This window comes from Ambystoma mexicanum, chromosome 5q, assembly GCF_040938575.1.
Source record: "Ambystoma mexicanum isolate Mex_15411 chromosome 5q, UKY_AmexF1_1, whole genome shotgun sequence".
Taxonomy (NCBI): domain Eukaryota; kingdom Metazoa; phylum Chordata; class Amphibia; order Caudata; family Ambystomatidae; genus Ambystoma; species Ambystoma mexicanum.
The window spans coordinates 1,154,730,104-1,154,752,315 of NC_090933.1; the positions used below are offsets into that span (position 1 = coordinate 1,154,730,104).

Below are 22,212 nucleotides of genomic sequence, written 5' to 3' on the forward strand. Positions count from 1 at the left end.
CAGTTTACGACCTGTATAGCCCAACAAACTGATCATTCTGTCTCAGTCTTGCTAATCTGGTAATGTAGAAACTCAGTGCACGCTTAGGGTCGAGTCTGTGAAGCCTTTCTTCCTCTTTACCCGGGTGTGGTGGAGGATAAAAAGATGGTAAGGTTATTTTCTGAGTGATGTGAAATTCAGCAACAACCTTAGGGAAAAATCTAGGCCTGACTTTCAATATCACTCTGTCCTTGTGAAAAACAGTGTGAGGAGGCTTGCAGGATAAAGCCTGTAGTTCACTCACCCTTTGGGCAGATGTTATAGCCACTAAGAAAACTGTTTTCAAGGTGAGACGTTGTAATGGGCAAGAGTGACGAGGCTCAAAAGGAGAACCCATAAGATAGTGTAAAACCAAATTAATATCCCACAGTGGGACTTGGAAAGGAGATGGAGGATAAACATTAGTTAATCCTTTTAAGAACTGAATTACAAGAGGAATCTTAAAATAAGAGAGTTGCTCTGCAGTGCGCTTGAAGATGGATAGCGCTGCTAGATATCCCTTGATTGTTCCAATCTGGAGTCCCGGATTTGCCAAGTGTACAAGAAAAGATAATACCATTGGTGTATTGCATAAGAAAGGGGCCACATTCTTCTCTCTACACCAGCGCAGAACTTATTCCAACGGCAGCGGTATAAAGATTTTGTTGCTGGTCTTCTGGCCAAATGCAACACTTCCATTCCGTCGTCCGGGAGGGCCCAATCTCTCTCTCTCTCAGAAACCATACGCGAATATATATATGTATATATATATATATATATATATATATATATATATATATATATATATATATATATATATATATATATCTCTCTCTCTCTCTCTCTCTCTCTCTCTCTCTCTCTCTCTCTCTCTCTCTCTCTCTCTCTCTCTCTCTCTCTCTCTCTATCTATATATATATATATATATATATGTATGTATATATATATATATATATGGAATTACGGGGACTGGAGGAAACGCATCAAGAAGTGTACCAGTCCACCATGAAAGCATCCCCTAGATCTCCTCTTGGGGGAAATTCCCTTGAGCAGTACAGTTTGCACTTCCGGTTGGCACTGGTCGCAAACAGATCCACTTGAGGGGTTCCCTGTGAAGATCTCTTGAAGGACTTCCTGAGCTAGTTCCCACTCGTAGGAGACTGCTCTGCCTGCTCAGAGCGTCTGGCGTCATTTTCTTCTCTCCAGCTAGGTGAACTGCCGATCGAGAGATTCCTTCTTGTAGTGCCCAGAACCAGAGCTGCATTGCATCTCTGCACAGTGGTAGTGACCCTACACCTCCTCTTTTGTTGAGGTAGTACATAGCCATTGTATCGTCTGTCATGATCAGGGCATTCTTTCCACGTACAGATGTCAGGAAGGCCTTCAGCGCTAGTCTGATTGCCCGCAGCTCTAAAAAGGTTGATATGTAGTTTGGACTCTAATGGGAGACCACAGCCGCTGATGTTCAAGTCGTTGGCATGGGATACCCACCTTGGTGATCACGCTCGGGCAGAGGTTAGGCCAAATGGCAGAACCCGAAACTGATAGTGAGAGTTGCCAATGGAGAACCTCAGGCACTATCTGTGCTTGTGATGAATTGGCACATGAAAATAAGCACCCTGAAGGTCCAATGATACCAACCAATCCTGAAGCTGGACGGCCTGAAGGATCAGAGAAAGGGTTACCCATCTTGAACTTGCCCTTCCTGAGGAACTTGTTCAAGTCTCTTAAGTTCAAGATGGGTCTCATTCCTCCTTTGGAATTAGAAAGAGTACCAACCCTTGTTCCTCTCCACTACAGGTACCAGTTCTATAGCACCTTTCTCCAGCAGGGTTCAAATCTCCTGCATAAGGAGCGGATCTGGAATCTTCAAAGAGATATCTCCCAGTTGTCTCCCAGTGGATGACTGAGGTTTTTGCAGGAAAGGTAGGCAGTAACCTTGGGCAACTGTTTCCCATGCCCAAGCATCTGTAGCAATAGCCTGCAATTCTATCAGATGTAGCCTCCTACTGCCGTCTTGTGATGTAAGACCTCAGAGAGGTTTTGGAGCGGCAGACGCAGAGGCTGAGGGTAAAGCAGCCCCTGCTGTTGCAGCCTTAGTACCTCTACCCCATCCACCATGGGAGAATTGTCTCTGACCTCTTTGAGCTGGCTGACCACTGCCTTTTCCGAATGTGGAATAATAGCGAAAGGACCTCCCCCTCCAGGGCGCACCTGTGGGGCGGTTCGGAGTTTGCCTTATTGCAGCTCCAAGGGATTTTTCTACTGCCTTGGAAGTGTGCAAATTCTCCAAACTTTAATTAGCTTTGTTTCCAAATAGATGTGTGGCATCAACGGGCATGTTGAGATCTCTGGACTGAACGTCTGGGGCAAATCCAGACTTCCGCAGATTTGCTTGGTTGCGGATTACCGTACTAGCCACCGTGGTTCTGCTGATGCAGTCAACAGAGTTGAGACCGGTCTGGAGGGATTCGCACATAGCGTCCTTCCCATTCTTGACAAGGTTCAAGAAACTGTCTCGTTCCTCCCCTTCGGGGATGTGGTCAGCCGCCATCGAAATACAGTCCCAAAGGGTGTGTGTAAACCTTGCCAGAGTGCATGTCGCATTAGCAAAATTTAACGCCATACTACCGGCCGAGAAAATCTTCTTGGCCATGGCATCGTATTATTTGTCATCCCTGTCTTGTGGTATTGTGGTATAAGCATTTTGTTTGCCAGAAGAGGTAGCTGCCTGTACTACCAGGCTTTCTGGAGTCGGATGTTTTGACAGGTACAGAGGGTTCTAAGAGGAATCTCTGCATTTGGCCGTTAGCCTCTTATTGACTGTTGGGACAAACTTGGGTGTTTCCCAGTTGGAAGCTACCCTCCTCTGCAGAGCCCCATGAAATGGGACAATAGGGTCCTCTTGTGGTCCTTTATCTAATATGTTTGTTAAATCATCCTGTTTAAAAACAAGTGTGGGTCTGGACCATCCCATCTAGTCCATATCTCTAGTCAGAGTAGTCTATAGTTACCTTCAGCATGATCCCCTGTATCTGCTTGACCAGATTCAACTTCAGGCGAAGTGCCAATGCCAATTGCCTCATGTAAGGAGTCCTGTAGGTTTTTTTTATGAGACTCTTCTGATAGAAGTTCCCCTGGAACAGAAGGTGTACCATACTCTAGACCAAAAGGTCTTTCCCGGTCAGATGAGTGTTCAGCATCCTCATAAATTGAGGAAAGAGTCTTAAAATACTCTGAACAAGGTTGAGGAGTGTAAATCCTCTCAAAAGATGAAGGCGCTATGGAAGTCATAATGGGATCCGACAATGTGGAAATCGTCGATGTTGACGTCAACGGCTTTGACAAAAAACTGTCGACTGCTTCGAAGGATTCCCTGCAGTCGTCGATGGCTTGGACACAAACGTCAAGGGTTTTGGACTAGAACGTTGAGGTAATCTGCATATACAGCGTCGAGGATGTCGATAGTCTTTCCTTTGATTTTGGCGCCGATGACGCACTCTTTGGGCTTGCCGTATGGCCTTCTTTCGGCATCTATGACTGACTTCTTGTGTGTCACAGAGTCTTTCTCTCAACTCGAGGGAATCAATCGCTCTCGAGGAGTTTCCACAGATGGGGTCCAGGACTCCCGGCTTGTGAGCTTCCCAGATGTTTGGTCTGGGGTATCGCCTCAAGGTGTTTTTGAGGGGAGGCAAGGCCTCAAACACCTTCAACATACTCATTCTGAATTCCTCCCATTGGGCTTGGGCACTGTTTTGAGGGACAAACGACCCTTTCGGGTGAACTGGATGAAGAAGTGGAAGGCGATCTATGGCGCCTCTTTCTGCCATGCCTCGAAGACGAGGAATGATGCGACCCACTTCATGACCGGGAACAGGAGCGTTTATGCTTTTAATGATGGGTAGATGAAGGTCTCAACTCGTCAGAAGATTTACGTAGAAGATTTTAAAAGCCTACCTCTCGCCAACTTCCCTCTGCGCTCCCTCAAGGCTTTGGCCATCATCGACATACATTCGTCGCAGATCCTGTGCGGGGGGAAGCCATCTCGACGAAAGACTGAAGAATTTTCTCAAGAAACGCAAAGAAATTCAAAGATTCACGTAACCAAGCGTTACGTTACCGAAGCTATGTAGCGTAGAAAAACGGAACTGAGAAATGGGCGCTGCGCACGGTACTTATACCAGTGATGACGTCGACGTTGGGTAGAGACCTCTGAGGGACATCGACTCGACCAGGCATCGATGCACAGCACCTTCTACTGGGGAAAAAAATGTTGCCGAAGCAGCAAGCTGGATATTAGGAAATATCAAAGATAAGGAATACGTGGGAGGACACAATTCAATCAAAGTATTCCTTCCATGTGCACTTCTGCAGCCTTAAATCTGTTACATGTGCCTTTTCCTAGTTTACACGAAGTCAGCATATGCAGCACATATGTCTTTTTGCAATCCATTGGACACAGTTAACAAGTTGCAATCGGCCCATTTTCTCTCATTCACTAGGCCTTTTGTTGAAATCACGGTTTTGTACTGGATTTTACATTTCAATGGAACTTCACATTAGCCAGCTTCATTCGCACAGTAGGTGCCTAGGCTGGCCTCTCCATCTATGGCACTCTGGGGCTGTCTTTTTACCCAACAATATTTATAACACACATGTCCTTGTGTATTTAGCGTAGTGATGTAAGGACGCCATCTGTGTCGGTGGCCTGCAATTCTTTTCCTTACACTATAATTCTGCACACGGAAGGTGGTAACCCACATTTGTTGCGTAAGCCTAGCGCTAAAAGTAACAAGGAAAGAAGCACTATCCCATACCATTTAAAAAGGTGTACAATGAGGTGTTAGCAATTACGACATATCAATCAGTGTATTGAATGAAGTTTCATACCAACACATTTTAAAAATTCAATTTCAACATCTTTCTGTAAGAAAAATATTTCTTGGAACACATTTCGGGGACAGGCAGGGGGGGCGACATTTTCTCCGAGTCTTGCAAAAGTATATGTGGCAGAATATGAGAAAACATATCTATGAACTATGAATCGAAATGTGCTGATGTTTAGTAGTTACCTTCCAAAGGCACTTCTGGAGAGCCTCCCATTTGGACAACACTTTACGTACAGAAGAAACCATTCCAATTTATGAGTTTGACACACAAACAAAAAGTCTAACTTCTCAATTGTTTTAAAGAGGTTATTCTAAATAAATTCTGAACTAGGCATACAAAAGAGGAAAACATATCCAATGTGACGTTGCACTGCAGCAACATCGAAGACCTGAGAACTCACTCAGTAGGATAACAGCTGTTTCAAGTTTCTCAACTTCTTTCACAATGTCGAAAAAGAGAAGCTATAGCCAGTTCTTAACGTGGGGTCCCTTAAAATCCCAAGGCCTAGATTTGCGATAAAACAGACAAAATCTGACAAACTATTTAGTACACTCATATGAACTACAAGTGACATCTCCGTGGGTGGCAATCAAAGAGAATTATCATCACAAGTAAGGACAACAGGGTACATACCATTTGGAATGTGCTTTGTGCTAAAACGAGCCATAGTAAGGTGATCAATAGAAGGTGGCATACACCCTGGATAAAAGACTTTCACAAATTGCAATTCAAACAAGCATTGGCAAAGCCAACAGTTTCGGCTTTAGAGTAGGTATGGGATAGTCATTTGATAGGCACAGATATAAAGGGACTACATGGTCATAAGATTCCAACAGATGGAGAATTGAGTGATTACCTAAGCATATGATATCAGTACCTGACAAATGCCTTTGTAATACCTGAAGCCAAAACTGTTGGCTCGGTCATTGCTTGCTTTTAACAGGACAGTGCCAGGGACAGATAGAAATCAAGTGGCTGAAGGCACACTTGGTTGAGACTTATTTACTGCACCAGTAGCCATTTACCTCTGCAATTAAGCCATTAACTCTCAGAAGACTGCATAGAAAAACATGATGAGGATAAAGCTTGATTTTACTATTAGATAGAGGGAGCTTACATAGTGTGTTTTGAGCAGGGATGGGGAAGGAGGGTGTGAGAATTAGGCCAATGGATTGGCAAGTACCCAAACTACACCCCCAAGCTCCACGTCCTTCCTCGCATGTCATTTTCCCCTACCTGTACTCCAATGAACAGTTTCAGCTTATAGGTGGCACATAAGTGCCAATAACCCAAACTGAGTATGACTGACAGGCAAGTAAAAAAAAGAACTATAGAGAATAAATCATGCATTCAAACAAGGAAGTGTAAGGCAATATTTGTGGAACATTTCCTTATGTACCAACATTCCAATGATAAGATTCATTGGATGACCTTGGAGAAGATCAAAAAACCACACAGATGAGGAGATATACATTCCTTTCTGTTTTGTCATGAGCAATGATCGATTAAATACAATGAAAAGCGTCCTGAATGAAGAAATCCAATGGCATCAACTTCCCACTTTGAAATTAGCATCTAATACTAGCTTGTTGATCAAAGGCCATTGCAGACTGGGATTAATTGGCCCGGGGAATGAGAACGGGAGAACCAAAGGAGGAAGGTCGGAGGTAGGATAATAGGGCACAGGAAGGTGGGTTGTTTGGGTAAGGTTGGAGGACGTGGACCGAGAGACCAGAAGGAAGGAGGACGGTGTCAAGCAGTGTGAAAGCAGTTTGTAGTAAACGTGAGGTATTGCTTGGTGAAGGAAAGTGACATTGGTCGTAGAATAGTTGGAAGTGAGTTAAAGGAGGGTGAATGAGGAGAAGGTGGTGAATAGTAATGTCATAGTGAAGTCAAGGAGGAAGTAGGAGTGGTGAGGAGAGGGGATACGGCGAGTAATAGTGGTGTGGAGAGAGGATAGTAGTGAGGGGGCGAGTAGTAGCACTGTCCGTGAGGAGTAGTAGGGAGGAGGAAGGGGGAGATACCATCAGAGGGGCAGCTATAGCGAGGGTGAGAGTAAGAGGGAGAAACGGAAGGTAGGAGAGTAGAGGGAGAGAGGAGAGAGAACATCATCGGGGAAATAGAAAGGCACGGAAGACCAGGCATGTGTCCAGAGGGCTAAAGGGCACTATCCAAATCAGGGTCCCTGATGAGGTCACCTAGATTGATCCCAGAGGAAGTCTAGATCGATAAGGATTTGCCTTTAGGCCATAACCAGAAGCTATATAGCTTTTAGATTGATGGGTTACCCATCACAAGTACCAGACCAGGGTTGTTGGATGCTTGGATTGTGGTGGGACTGCCCACCCCAAAGATAGTGAGGGAGAGACATCCATTAGGGCCTTTTCTGATTTTAAAAACTACATCTGGGAGTTGGTGTATTCTTGAGGCCATTTGTGACATTAGATTAATATGGATTTTTCTCAATTTCATTTAATTAATCATTTGTGTAGTTTTGTTTTACTGCTTTGTATACGTTCCCTATGTATGTTTTTTATTTGAACAACATTAACATTACATTTACAAAGATAACTTATCTTAAACTGCTAAAATAACTTATCTTAAACTGCTTATTGGCAATCCCAGTGTACCATTTTGAGTATTGTACAACCCCTTGTTAACTGGAAAATAGCAATATCAATAGTTCCCCTTTATCACAGGAGTCACCTTCCTCTAGACATAAGGTTGTATAGAACTTCCATTGTAATGCAAGTGTTGCTCAAAATAAGTACAAATAATTTTTAACATATTTACTCTTCTCGAAAATAGGTAGGTTACAATCAGCTTCTAAATTGACATTGCAACAACTTTATAACTTTTAGAACCACATTTTGAAACAAACAAGTGAATCACCAGTATTTTAACCCCCACTGCACTGTGAAGCCTCATGGATTACTGCAATCATACCTTCTGTGCTTTTGCTGGAACTGGTAGGTGTTGAGAGGGGTCTCAGTGGAACCACAATCTCATCAGCACTGAGTCCTTCTTTGGCATGTGTTTCTAGAACATGGGACAGGAGCTCTGATTGGTTTGGTGAAAACAGATTGCAGAGTTTACACATGAAGATGGAGCAATTCACTAAAAGACAAAACAGATTAAAAAGTTAGAGTAATATCAACCAGTAAGCATGCTATCAGGGCCACACATACCCAGCGGCATACCTATTCAGCACCATGCTGACAGTGCAGAAATGAATTATCGTTAAGTCTTTATTCTGCTGCTGTATTTAACACCATAAATGACTCTCCCTTCACACTATTTTGTGATGTGTCAGTATTTAAAAGGTTTATCACAACAAAGCAAGTGGAGTATTTCCTACCTGTCTGTAAAACATCCCATAATTCATAAGTGTGACAGGGTCAGGAGCATGACACAGTCATGGAAGAGTTGGCGATAGCAAGACCCCAGTCCCCGAGACCCCCGCATGCTGATATTCCCTCTATTACAAAACGCATCCCAGCACTTTTTCTGGCCGCCAGTGTTCTTTTTTTCAGAACCACGACTCTCAGAGTATCTCAGGGCACAGCCATAAAAAACCAGATCAGAGCCAGGAGAGCCACTGCGAAGAGTCTTGGGTCACCGCTATTACTATCGATATTCCCCTCCAGCTTCCAAGGGTCTTGGATCAAAAAAAGGCATGCTTCTTGGACTTCCTCTTGGGGACCTTAGGAGGCAATGGGACAGATATGATTGGTTGAGGACATACATATCAAGCAGCCTGCAGGGCCAGCCACAAGTATAATGCAACAGCAAATAGGCGGTCAGGCGTAATTAAAAAAAACAGATGAGAATGGGCTCTAAGTGCTAGAATCATACATCAGAGGTGGCAGAACAATCGACTCCCCGGCATGTCGCTTTAGTCTATAGCCACACCATCACTTCCTCCTCTCTCTGTTATCACAACCTGCAGCCTACGGAAAAAGATGGTTGACAGTAAACCTCACAGGACTAAGCATCTATAATTCTATCCTAGTCACTGTGTCTGAACCTTATGACCCTCTAGATGGGTGCCGGAAGAAAATGAAAGCAGTGTCAGACTCTGCCTTCAGCAACCGTTGCTATGTTGAATCATCCGAAAACTGGAGCTGGGGAGATGGGCCCTCAGATTAGTTTATGAAGGACCACTTGAAAATATTCACTAATCTGACCCAGGGGAGTGCTGCCACTCTACCAAAGCTGATATCCAGGTTTTGTAGTTGGCCTTCATCTCTTGGTCGCCTAAAATGAGACCTGGAATGGAGCAGAGCAACATGGATAAGAGCTCTACAGACTCCACTCCCATGACAGTTTACATTCAAATGAAATAGCAAGCATTAATTCACCTTCAATTACCTTTTTAGCGCATACGTAAGTTGATACTACCGGTCTGATTAAGTTAAAATGTCACGCCCAACGTCCAATATTAGGAACTGTCAAGTGATTCTTAAGCAGTGAGGTGGACCTGTGGCATTATTTGATCGACCAAAGGTAATGTGACTGCCTTAGAACAAATTGGGTGCAAATATTAAACTTGTCAAATGGTGAATGTTTCAATTGTGCAAGGCTTGAAGTGACCTCATGGTTTTCAAAGCTGTACGCTATCTACGCAATCAAGGAATCTCACGGAAAGAGATTTTAGGGCATCAAATCACTTAATTAACTTCAGACTATGTGCATCAACATACTGTACCTGTGACCGTGCTTAGGTTGGTAGTGTTCAAAACGAGTGTGAGGATGGAGCAGCATTGGTCAAGATTCTACCTCAGTTACAAAAAGGGTGGAGGGGAGAGCTGCCAACTCTGATTACAGATTTATTTACATAATGTCCCAGAATCATTCTAAGGAACCAGTGGAGGGGGTTCCTACCCCTTAAACTGCAAAAGAAATAACACAAAGGGGTCCTCCCAAAATGATGGAGTAAAGAAGGAGACGAGGCACTTACTGAAGAACATTAGTTAATTCACCAAGAATCAGTATCAGTGTCAAAGACACCAGTGCAAGATTCAACAACGGAAGTAATCAAACAATGTTTCAAAGATTTGAAGCATCAAATGACGGAAACGCTACAGGTACAACTCGCACTCATAAGAACAGAACTTGCACAATGTTTACAGGAGTTGAAAAGCGACATCAATGATCTGGCAGAGCGAACAGAAACAAACAAGACAGCGATTCAAGATCTCGCCGAAGAAACACGTAAAATAAGATATACTGACTGATCAGTTCGTAACGCGAGCCAAAACACTGAAATACAAATGGAAGATCTTGAAAACAGATCTTGCAGTGACACCTACCACCCATCCCTCGTCTACGAGGATTACGCCGCTGGACTGCTGCTGACTGCGGCCCCGCACCCATTGGCCTCCTGAGGACACGCGGGTCTAGCCACCCTAAAGGCTGCAAGGTGGGTGCTGGGGGCTGCGCCGTATCCCCCCTGCTCCCTCCTGGTGCGGGCCCCCAAATCCCCAGCTGCTTGCATCATGTCCAGTGTGCTCTCATCGCCCACTGTGTGTCTGCCTGCACAGGAGCTTGGCTCCCTGCTAACTTCTCTGCCGACGGGGCTTGGGCTCCTGCATCTTACCTTGTCACCAGAGCTGCGGCCGACCTGGAAGTGGTGGCCGCGCATCCACCTCCTCGCCCCCCGCCACATATTGCTCCGCAAGTCATCGTGCTGGGGCTCCTACAGCGAACTGGCAAACCTTGGGGTGCCATTGGAGGGAGAGGCGCCCCACTCACTTTGTTGCACGATTGGTGACGGTGTCACCCCCTTAGTTGTATGTGACCCTCTGGTCAACTAGCCGTCAGCTCGGCGCCCTTGGCCTAAGCATACTCCAGTGAGTCAATACTCACACAGAATGTGCTGGGGCCCCCCTCAGTTCCTTCTATCAACGAGGCCTACGCTCCCCCACGAGACCCGCGCTGGTCTGACCCCACATATACCCCCTGGCTGGCCTCGGCTCACGGCTACATCACCTTTGCTGCCTCGCCATAATCTGCCTTCCCCACCCAGTCGGTACAATACCAGCACCTCTGAACCTACAATACCTACAGACCGTAGCCGCTGATCTGCCACCATCCCCCATGCAACGCCTCAGCCGCCGTGCACCTTCAACTCTACCAAGTTGAGCGGGGCTCCCCACCATAGCAATGTCCAACAGAGCGCGGGGTGCTAACAAGGTGGGCGCTATGGACAAGTTTGCCAAGGTGGCGCCTAGGGCAGACCTGGCGTCCTCCTCGGCAGCACAGGAGGATATCAAGACCCTGCCGGACCCCCTGCAACCGGACCTAACCACCATGATGGAGTCCATGGCAAAAAACTTTGCATCCTTCCATGAAAAACTGGACGACATCAATGCGTATGTAGCCTCCTTACAAGCTAAAATTGACCAACATGGGACCAGGCTCACTGAGACGGAGCAAAGGATAGGGACCAATGAGGATAACATTCATACTCTTCAAAACAGTTACTGAGCTCGTCCGTGACATGAAACAGGTCAAGGCCAAGAATGATGACCTCGAATCGAGGTCACAGCGAAATAACATTCGCATAGTGGGGGTTCCCGAATCTGCACTGAAGGGCCGCATGGAACTCGCGGTCGAGCAACTCAAAGATCTCCTTGGCAAACCCGAGCTCTCACCATTCTTTACAGTTAAAAGAGCGCATCGCTCTCTGGAACCCCGGCCTAAACCAGGCGATTTCCCCAGGCCAATCATTGCAAAATTACTGAGCTCCAAAGACAGAGATCACACACTCCGATTAGCCAGAGAGAGAGGGGAGCTGAGGCTTGAATCGCAAATAATCAGGATTTTCCCTGACTTTTCGGTGGGAGTTCAGATGGAGAGACGCCGATTTAACAGGGTGAAGATGCTGAGAGATAGAAAAATTGAACTCTCTATGCTTTTCCCTGCTCGACTGAAATTCATCCATCGCAATAAAAACTATTTCTTTACGGTCCCTGACGAGGCTGATAAGTTCATCGAAGCACATATCCCACTGTTTAAACCTCCAGAGGAACCAATGGACGACGATTAATGCTGTAACCCCCAGGTTCCTGTGCTGGCCTTTGGGGGTCGAGGGCGACCAAGGGACTGTTCACCTAGCGAACTGTTGCTCGCCCCCTTGACATCCCATTTGTTGGCCTGCCTTGGTCCTCTGGCACCATATCTAGTACTTTATCTTCTGAGGGAGTTGCCTCCCTGTATCCCATGCTTCGGATGCCACATTCCAGGCCCGTACTTTAGAAACTGGGTAGTTCCAATTTCTTCCTTGCTATCCCAAAAAACATGGTTATCCTCTCTTCGTAACCTGTACTTTACTAGTCGAAAATACTGAAAAATGTAAATGATGTGTTATCATGCAAAGTTTTAACAATGGTGGGCTAGATGGCAGCAGCAGCCTCCACTGCAGCTGCAATGCCGTTTATGGCAGAGGGTTTGTGTGCAAGCCCCGGTTGGGCTACTTCTCATGCGCTGCCGAGTTGGGGATGGCACGCAGTTTGTTTTAAAGGTGGCTTTAAACGCACTGCTAGTCTTTACTGGCCGGGGAGGGACAGTTGGGGTTTGTTTTACACAAAACGGCAGGATGGTCTTGACTGGTACTAAAAGGTGGCGGGTCTGCCTCATTGCAGCACTCCTGGTGATATTCGTAGTCAGATTCCACATCTGGGATGTTCCTTAACTCTTTAGTATGCCTATTAGAGTGTTGACGTGGAATGTACGGGGGCTGATCAATTTTACTAAATCTCGTAGGATAACGGCGTATGCACAGAGGCATGGGGTCAAAGTTCTCCTATTGCAGGAGACGCACGCTAAGAAACTCTTGCCATCAAACCTTGCACAGACCTGGGGCCCCAACAGATATCATACTCAGTACTCCACTCAGTCCAGGGGAGTACTCACCCTCATTCACAAATCGGTAGGGTTCACACTTCACACATTGATCCAGAAGACAGATATGTGATTCTACATTGTACTTTAGCTAACGAAGAATGCCTGCTTGTGAATTCGTATGCTCCCAACATCGATTCCCCCGAATTTATAGACACAGTATCTACCATTCTCATGAAATATGTAGATGTCCCCCAATATATGGGGTGGAGACATGAACCTTATACTCGATAATGCCCTGGACGGAACAACCATTGCCCGCAGACCCACAACCCGTGCTGCCAAACGGCTTCAAACTCACATGAGCTCTTTGAATTTACACGATGCATGGAGAACACTCAACCCCCAGGAGAGAGGCTACACCTTTTACTCTACGGTACACGATAGTTCCTCAAGAATAGATCTATTCCTCCTGTCGGGCGACCGGATGGGCAGGATTTCTGATGTTAAGATCCTCGCACGCACGCTCTCTATCACTCCCCCGTGCTGCTACAGATCCAACTTGGTAATGCCTCTGGGACCCGTCCCGCCTGGCGATTCAAATCCGACGCCCTATCAGCTATCGTCTTTAGGGCTGAGATACTAGTGGACATAAACTTGTTCTTCGAAAACAACAATACCTCCGACACGCCCGAGGGGACCCGCTGGGAGGCATTCAAAGTTTACATCAGAGGCATGTGTATATCTATGGAAGCTGGGGTCCTCAAGCCATAAGGCAGGCCTTAAATAACTCAGAAACCAAGCTTAAAACCCTAGAACAAGAGTACGCTTCCAATCCAGCACCTGCAACCCTAGCAAAGATTAGAACAGAACTGGTGGAACAATTTGAAGTACATGCCCTAAGTGAAGTGAGATACTATGCCCGCCCTGCGGCTGCCCCAAGATATGGTGAGGGGGGATAGGCCGGGCAGGACCTTGGCTAAACTGGTGCAGATGGAGGGAGGTAGGATCCGGATAGATAGTATTATCGATGAGAAGGGGTTGAGACACTGGTCAGACCAGGCTATCCTTGACACTTTTGCCAGCTTTTACGCCAACCTATACGGCCCCCAGCCTGAGCACACAGCCCGTGACCTTGACGTCCTGCTAGAATCCATCCCCATGACCTTGATCTCTCAAAGCACCAAGGAACTTCTCAATGCCCCGTTTTCCTTAGACAAGATAGTCCAGGTGATCTCGGATCTTCCTAAGAGCAAGGCTCCGGGCCCCGATGGGCTCACATTCGAGTTCTACCAAGAGCATGTTGCCATATTAGCACCCATACTGCATGGGGTCTGGACTGAATCACTCCGTTTACATACCCTCCCCCCCTCTTTAAGAGAAGCATTAATCACCGTCCTCCCTAAACCAGGGAAACCTCCAGACGAATGTGGTTCCTTTAGGCCCCTGTCGCTCATCAACATGGACATGAAGATCTTTGCTAAGGTAATTGCCAATAGGTTCCTCCCATTCATGCCCCACTTGGTCCATGCCGACCAGAGCGGATTCGTCCCTGGTCGCTCTACGACACTTAACATCCGGAGTCTCTTTAACGTGCTGTCTAGAATTGATCCGAATGCTGACGCAGTGGCAGTCACATTAGACGCCCAAAAGGCATTCGACATGGTTTCATGGCAATATTTATGGAAAAAATGTTGGAAAAAATGGGAATAGGACCGAATATGATCTCCTATATAAAGCTGTTGTACACGGGACCGTCGGCTAGGGTGCTGGTCAACTCCGTCCCCTCCTCCCCCTTTTAACTACACAGGGGTACCCGACAGGGCTGTTCATTCTCCCCCTGCTATTGAACCCATGGCCGATCATGTCAGGGATCGACACACTCGTAAGGGCGTTCGTTTGCAGGTGTCACATCCCGTTTTTATTGGAAATTGCCATGGCGTTTATATGAGCGCTCTTCAACACAGAGCCCGCTAAAACTACAATTCCCATCCTCCTGCTATGTTAGTCACGTGACACGCACGTACCACGTTGCCGTGCCTTCTGAAGACCGTATTTAATACTGTATGTTCGAGTGCCAAGTGCTCCTAAACTGTGTTAGTTCCGAGCGCTGTTTCCTGACTCCTGCTTGATCTTGAATCCTGTGCTTAATTCAAGCCTCCGCCTCTGCCTTTTCCTTCCCTGTTTCCGACGCCCGTCCCTCCTCGACTGCTTTCCCCGGAATCCTTGAATTCGGCTTGCAACTCGACCTCCACTTGTTAAAGTCCTCTGGCTGTGACGCTTTCTCACTCGAATACTATAGTAAAGGAACTAGCGTGGGGTAACGCTTGTTTCCTCTGCCTTTATTTTTGTTTGCTTAAACATTTCTTTTTGGCACTGTTTATTCTGGACGCTTTGCTGAATCTGCAATTGGATTGCTTTGGACATATCTGGGCGCTTTGCTGAATCTGCAATTGGATTGCTTTGGACATATTTGGACGCTTTGCTGAAACCAAATTGGATTTCTTTGGATATTCTTTGGGACGCTTTGCTGAGTCTATTTTTGAGCACTGTGGACATCTTCTTGGGACGCTTTGCAGCACTGATGTCCTGATACACTGGTGCACTCCTCCTTCACCGATATAATCTTTCCCCTCTGTGTCCAATACTAGTAGGTTACTGGTACTTTTTCCTACGGAACAGGTAAGAGTGGGTACTTGGGGGTCTTGTTTGCTGTTCATTTGGCAATACCTGGCTGCATTCTGAACGTCTGCTCTGATCTTCCCTCCTTTAGCTCTGCTGAGTCTGCTCCTGCCTTTTCACTCAAGCCCTCAGCCGACAGGTGTAATAGATTCATGTAGGCTGAGCTCTTGGGGGGAAAGTCTTTGGCCTATCACGTTAGAGACTTTTCGTGTTCGAAGAGAGAAGGATACTTTTCCATAACTGGGAGAGTGGTATCTGCGACAACTGGAATATCATACCTAGGCTGTGACCGCAGGATACATCAGAAATCATTTCATTGTATGCGGATGACGTACTCCTATACGTCAGACAACCCTCCACATACTTGGACCCCATCATTCGAGACATAACAAAAATAGGAACGTACTCAGGCTTCACCATCAACTACTCCAAATCCGAAATCTTCCCTCCAACTAAAGCAACTCAGCAATCATCCCCCTACGCTGGTCCCCGGGCGGAATCAAGTACCTCGGGGTGCAGGTGTCACTGGCTAAATGTTCCTTGCTGGCGGACAATTACGAAGCAACGGCACGGCTCATCGAATCCAAGATGCTCAAGTGGCGCAATCTCCCGTTATCCCTTGCGGGCAGACTCTCCCTAATAAAAATTATCGCGGTCCCCAAGCTTCTCTACATATTTGCAAATGTGCCAGTGTGGCCAGGGAAGCAATATTTCAAGAGGTTTCACACGCCGTTCGCTCAATTTCTCTGGCACTCCGGCGCGGTCCGCAAGAAGTGGCAACATATGACCCTGCCTTATGAAAAAGGGGGCTTTGCTGCGCCTGATCTAACCTTGTACTGGAACGCTGCACAGGCCCAACATGCCACCCATTGGTACACACCCAAATCCGCCCCCACACGTTAAATTAGAGAAAATGGCGGGGGACGGCACCCACATCATGACTTTACTACTACACTATACATTTCGTGCGGATTCCCCATTAGACCCGGTGGCCACCACGATCAGGGCATGGAATAATATCCTTCCCTCTAGTTAAGAGCAACGCCCATATTATAAGTGGCTCCCCTTATGGCAATTTCCCGGCCTCCCCCCTACATACGACCAACATCTCTCTCAGTGTTGGGAAAACCGGGCTATCGGGCCCCGACTGACCTATATCCTGATGGCACATTTATTACCCCTCAAACATTGCGCCCCGGGCACCCCAACTCTGCGCTTGACTTGCTGCAATACTATAGGCTGAGAGCAGCGATACGGGTAATGTGGCCCTCCTTTCCAGAGGAACCTTCAGACGCACCTGAACTCCAGTACATAGAAAACTCCACAGGCTTTAGGGGCATAATATCCTCCCTGTACAAAATACAGATGGGGAAACTAGAGAATATATCCCCGGAACCACGGGAAGCATGGGCCGGGGAGCTTGAAACGGAGATCACTGACGAAATGTGGAGCAAAATGTGTGCACACATGCGCAAAGTCTCTCTTAAAGCTAGGTTCCGCTGCATACAATACAAACTTCTCAATAGTCTTTATTACACTCCTTACAGAGTAGCGAAATTCACGCTCACCTCGACACATACATGCCCGAAATGCAAATCGGGCGAGGCAGATCATGTTCATATGTTTTGGTCCTGTGCTGCGCTGAACTCGTTTTGGGTGGAGGTGACAGAGGCGCTCTCGGAGATAATTGGCTCCCCAGTGGAGATGGACCCATTAGCCTTGCTGTTTGGTATTTGGACTGGAAAAAATGAAAGGAAAATGTCAGAATTCTTTAATGTAAGAGCTATTGTTGCCAAATGATGTATATTACAATGTTGGAAGCGCCGCACCCCCCACCCCACCCTTAGCATGTGGTTGAGGGCCCTCACCTGGGTACAAACGTGTGAGGAAGAGTACATCGGATCCTTGCCCATGCCTTCCCGCCCCAGAAATGTATGGTCGGAATTTTGCAGTTATCTGAACAACAAAGACGAGGTCGAGTGGACCTCCACCCCCTCACCAGCCCAGCCGGACTCATAATGGACGACTCATTTGTGCTATTCCACAATGTCAACCCCCCCAATATGAGCTGTTGATAATAGCTGTGATGTAACGTGAATATGTGCTGTTATGTTTGCTTGTCTACACACAATCTGTGTTGTACCTGTCTCAACCTCCTGCCAATAAACAAAAGTTTAAAAAAAAACAAAAAGAAAAAAAACAAGTTCGTTAAAGATGAACATTGCCTTTTGGACTTTTGTTTACATGGGAAGGACATCATCGGGTCACTTTGTGTGAAGAAGGTATACGGATACTGAAGATGGAAGAAGGGAAGCTTGCAAAGTCCAAGACAAAGGGAGATTCAGATGGGAATGGACTAAATCTTCGAGCCAAAACACTGAGAATGACTCCAAGGAAGTGTCGATCGAGTACGACATCTACAATCACAGAGAGGATAAAATGTGTAAGCTAATGTATGTTGTCTTTTTTTTTACATTTTTTTTATTGTGCTTGACATAGCAACAGAGAGAAACAAGCAGCATACAAATAATCAACAAAAAAAGAACAAGGAATTACAAACATTCCATGTACAAAGTCTGGTGAGAGACCAAACAGAGCAGTGAGTACCAGTTGGGATGACAGTTAACAGCAATATAAATGGCACAACGACAGGTCAAACACAAACTAGTCAGCCCCAAGAGTTGGGGAAATTTGATTGCTGCTATCATCCTCAGAGTCAGCAGAAAAGGCAGAGACATAAGCGGAAAGGAGTCCAGATGTTCCTGGGACCGGAGGCCATAGGTTGCAGACCCGCCCAGCACTCCTCCGTGTCAGAGGCCCTTGTAACAGCCCAAAGCCACTTAGCATGAGTGGGAGCCCCAGGGTAAAGCCAATTCAATAGAATACAATGGGCCGCTAGTAGCATACACAGACCAGCCAGTCTCCTGGAGCCCCGGCCCAGCTGGGAGAATTCAAGGAAGAGACAGACCAATGGGGATGGGGAGATGGTGCAATCCAATATGTCTGATATGGTAGACCATGCCTCCTCCCAGAACAGTAAGATGGAGGGGCAGGACCAGATCATGTGTAAATAGTTTGCGTCATTGGATCCGCATCTTGGGCATATGGGGGAATGTTGTCTGGACATGTGATCTAATCTGATCGGAGTGTAGTGAAATCTATGGAGTATCTTAAATTGGATCAGTTTAAGCCTAGAATTAAATGAGATGTCATGAATGCGGGCGCACATGCGGTCCCAGCGTTGGTCAGTCACCTCCATACCTAGGTCTTCGCCCCAGGAGTCTCTGAGTTTAGTGAACGGGGGAGGCCCTACCCTGCAAGATTGCATACATTCTGGAGAGTGCTCCCCTACAGGTCGTGGTGTTCAGGATTTCAGAAAGTATCGAGTCATCTGGAGGGATAGATGGGAAGTCTGGGTTCCTGCGATTGAGAGAACGGTGCAGACCTGCATAATGTAGCCAGCGGGAGGGCCTGCCCCGCAGGGGTTCTGGTAGGTCAGGCCATTCAACAAAGGTACCTTGGTCGAAAACATCGCACATGGACCCAAGGCCTGCGCCTGCCCAGAGACGTGTTGTTGCCGGGCAAACTTGGGGAGACCCCGGGAGGTGATTCCAAAAGGGAAGGTCCCCATGGAAGGTGCGTGGGGTGTTAGCCCGTTCCCATACCTTATTCATGGCCAGTGCCAAGCAGCCAGTGGGGTCAAGGGGCTAAAATGTGCTGCCTTGGAAGGGGAAAACTAATAATCGAAGATCGCAGTCCTCCACGGCTAGGGGCTCGAGTCTGACATAGGGAGGTGGGTCAGCAGAGACAAACCAATAAGACACATAGTGGGCATGAGCAGCTATCCAATATGTCTCAAAGTCAGTGGTGCCGAACCCGCCTCGTGACATTAGGGTAGTCAGCTGTTAGGGAGAATTCTCTGTTAAGGCTAATTTCCCAAACCTAGTGAGTCCCCCAGCAGCTTTGCTGGATTTTTGGGGTTTATTTTCTTTCTCCTGCTAAGAGTGAGACACTTTTTCTCCTACTCTTAGACATGATTTTAGATATCCTTTGACTTTGTAATGTGTTTTATGGGCTATGGTGTCTTTTACTCCATAGGGTCTCATGTATTTTTGTTAAGTGTGTTACACAGCACCCTCAGTGCAGTAACACAGCGGTGTCATGGTGACCCCGAAACATAGACTCCATACCTTGGGACCGACTACTGTCTCCCAGGGCATGTAAAGTCACCATTGACTTTACTAGTCTTAAATTGTGAACAGAACCAGTACAAACCATCATATTGTGGAAGTACTGGTAGGGGTAATTAGATCGCCCATGGGTCTGTTTTTCGAGGGGGCACTGTGCAGTCCCCACTCGTCGAGTTTCTGGCTGGTGGTAGTGGTTACCACGCGAAATGTTCCACCAGAATATTTCCTATGGGATTTTCCCATTCATTTTAAACGCACCACTTTTTTTGGTGCAATGTTAAAGATACCGCCGGGTTATTTATTTAATATTTATTCCCTGTTTGGGTCTTTTTACCAGGACTCGGTTTTAAAATGGTGTTTGTGTTTGCCTCTGTAACTCCAACCCAAGCCCTTTGTTCCACTTTTTGGCGGGCTTCTCCACAGAAGCCTCCAAAAGTGGTGCCACTCTGTCTGGGTCTACAGCATGTGTGGGAGGGGGGGGGGTTTAGGCACCCTAGACTGAGTTGCCTCGGCAACTCAAGTCGCACTCTTGTGTGATTGGCCCAGTGGTGAGCCGCCTGGCTCAACACTTAGCATGTTTGAGTGACAGCTAGGACTGATGAATGGGGGTTTTCTGCATAAAAGCAGGGCTTTGGGGACTGGAACTAGAGAAGTCGCCACAGGACCAATGAATCCGAAGAGGGAGAAGCTGAGCCAACCTGCAACGACGACACCACCGGTGGAGCCCTGCTGAACCGTCTCACCACTTCCCAACAACAGAGAAGATCTTCATCCCGGAGAGTCTTCTTCCTCTGAACTGGTGGGGATAACCAGTTCGCCCTCCTTTTCGCCTTCCTGGATCGTCTCGTGGTCGAATCGCCCATGCCAAGCACCCCGGCGGCCGGATAGCCACGCTTCACCACTACTGCAAATAAAAGGGTAGTACCTTTAAACCGGGAAACTCTGCGGCTGGTTTCTTCCCTGACAGTGCAACGACCTCCTCTGCAAAGATCTTCTCTTCCCCTGGACGAAGCACCAACTTGCACCCGCTGCCAGGAACAACTGCCCCTGCTGGAGCTTTTTCACCATTTCAGGTACCGTGTCCCGCCTGGTCTCCCTTGCAACAGACTGTTCAAGGTGTCCCGTAAATCCTTCACTTTCTATCCTGGGGTGACTTGGGACCTGCCGTCTGGTCTCCCTTGCAACAGACTGTTCAAGGTGTCGCGTAAATCCTTCACTTTCTATCCTGGGGTGACTTGGGACCTGCTAACTAACTTTTTCTGAACTGATCCAACCCTTTTTTGAACTATCTGCAAAGACTCTTTAAAGTACTATTCAACTGTGTGATCTTGGACACATTCCGTCTTGCTCTCTCCAAGAGTGGGCCTGGGCTATGACTTTCTTGTTCCTCAGTAGACTCTGCCTTTTCTGACTTGCTCTGGTTCTCCTCAAAGTGTTGGTATTGTGTATCTTCCTAATTCTGCCTTTTTCCCTCCCTTTTTAACTAACTTATTGGAGTGCCATCTTAGGTTAAGCGCCCACCTCTGTCTGTAAATAAGTGGTGTTTTAACTAAGACTTGTTCAATAAGTAATCAGGGATGTATATATATTAATAGTGACTGTGTTTGAACTTGCTTGCCATATTAGTGTTAGCGTATTTTACAAAGTGTTTTTAAATAAATAATTATATACTTTTATACCCAAGTTCTGGTCAGTGTTTGCTTGTGCTACTGTATCTTTGTACCTATCTTGTATACTCTATATACTGTCTAACTCGTCTTGAGAGAAGTCTGGCTGCTCAGCCACAGCTACCAGGTAAATCTGGGTGGTACAGACTGCTACTAATTGGGTTTACTGCCAACACCTGTAGTCGTAAGCCTTTTACAGTGGTCCCTAAGGGAACTGCAGAAGTTTCTGCCTAACACTGGTGTACAGCGGTGGGATTTGTATTGAGTATACATTTTAGTGTGCTTATAGATACCTTAGTGCAACTAAACACAAAGCTTAGCACTAAAAGGTTTATTTTCTAACCTGTCAACTATGGAAAGTTATAGTCAAGAGTCCCTTGCTACAAAAACTGCTGTTATTTTAAGAGTTATCTGTAAGCACAAGAATCTCCTGACTAAAGGCAAGAAAATGGAGCTAATAGAACGGTTGTTAGCAAACCAAAGTCTGGATGGTGGGTCAGAGGAACCTACCACTCCAGCAAATGTAGATAACAGTAATGAGATTGATATTGATCCTAGTATTGATAATCTTGAGTCAGAACCAGAAGGAGGGTGAGGATGATGTAGTTGTCCCCCCTAGGTCTCTACCTGCTCTGCCAGGTCCCACAATTAGTCCTCAATGTCTTGAACTAGAGAAAATGAAACTTGAATTGGCGTTTAAGAGACTTCATGCTTAAACAGAGCAAAGGCACCAAGAACTAAGGCTCAGAGAAATGGAGCTCAAGCATGAGCTAGAGATGAAGAAATTGTCTGTTGAAAATTCTTCTCTCTCCGGATCCTCTAGGAGTTCCAGTTCCAAAAGACCCTGGATGCCTAAAGAGCTTGTGGGTATGTATGAGCCTAACTTGGATGTGTTGGATTGGTTGAGTTTGTTTGAGTAT

At 46.5% G+C, this 22,212-nt stretch overlaps 1 protein-coding gene across 3 annotated transcripts in view; it reads right to left on the reverse strand.

The window, feature by feature from the left end:
• ZFAT (zinc finger and AT-hook domain containing) overlaps window positions 1-22,212 on the reverse strand; it is a 1,636,156-nt gene that overhangs the window by 1,404,281 nt on the left and 209,663 nt on the right. For 2 of the 3 annotated variants that reach the window (XM_069621667.1, XM_069621668.1), the window contains one exon: window positions 7,855-8,025. In XM_069621667.1, the coding sequence (XP_069477768.1) occupies window positions 7,855-8,025 (171 nt within the window). Of the gene's footprint in view, window positions 1-7,854; window positions 8,026-17,003; window positions 17,174-22,212 lie in introns of all 3 variants that reach the window. The other variant, XM_069621669.1, reaches the window with a different exon arrangement.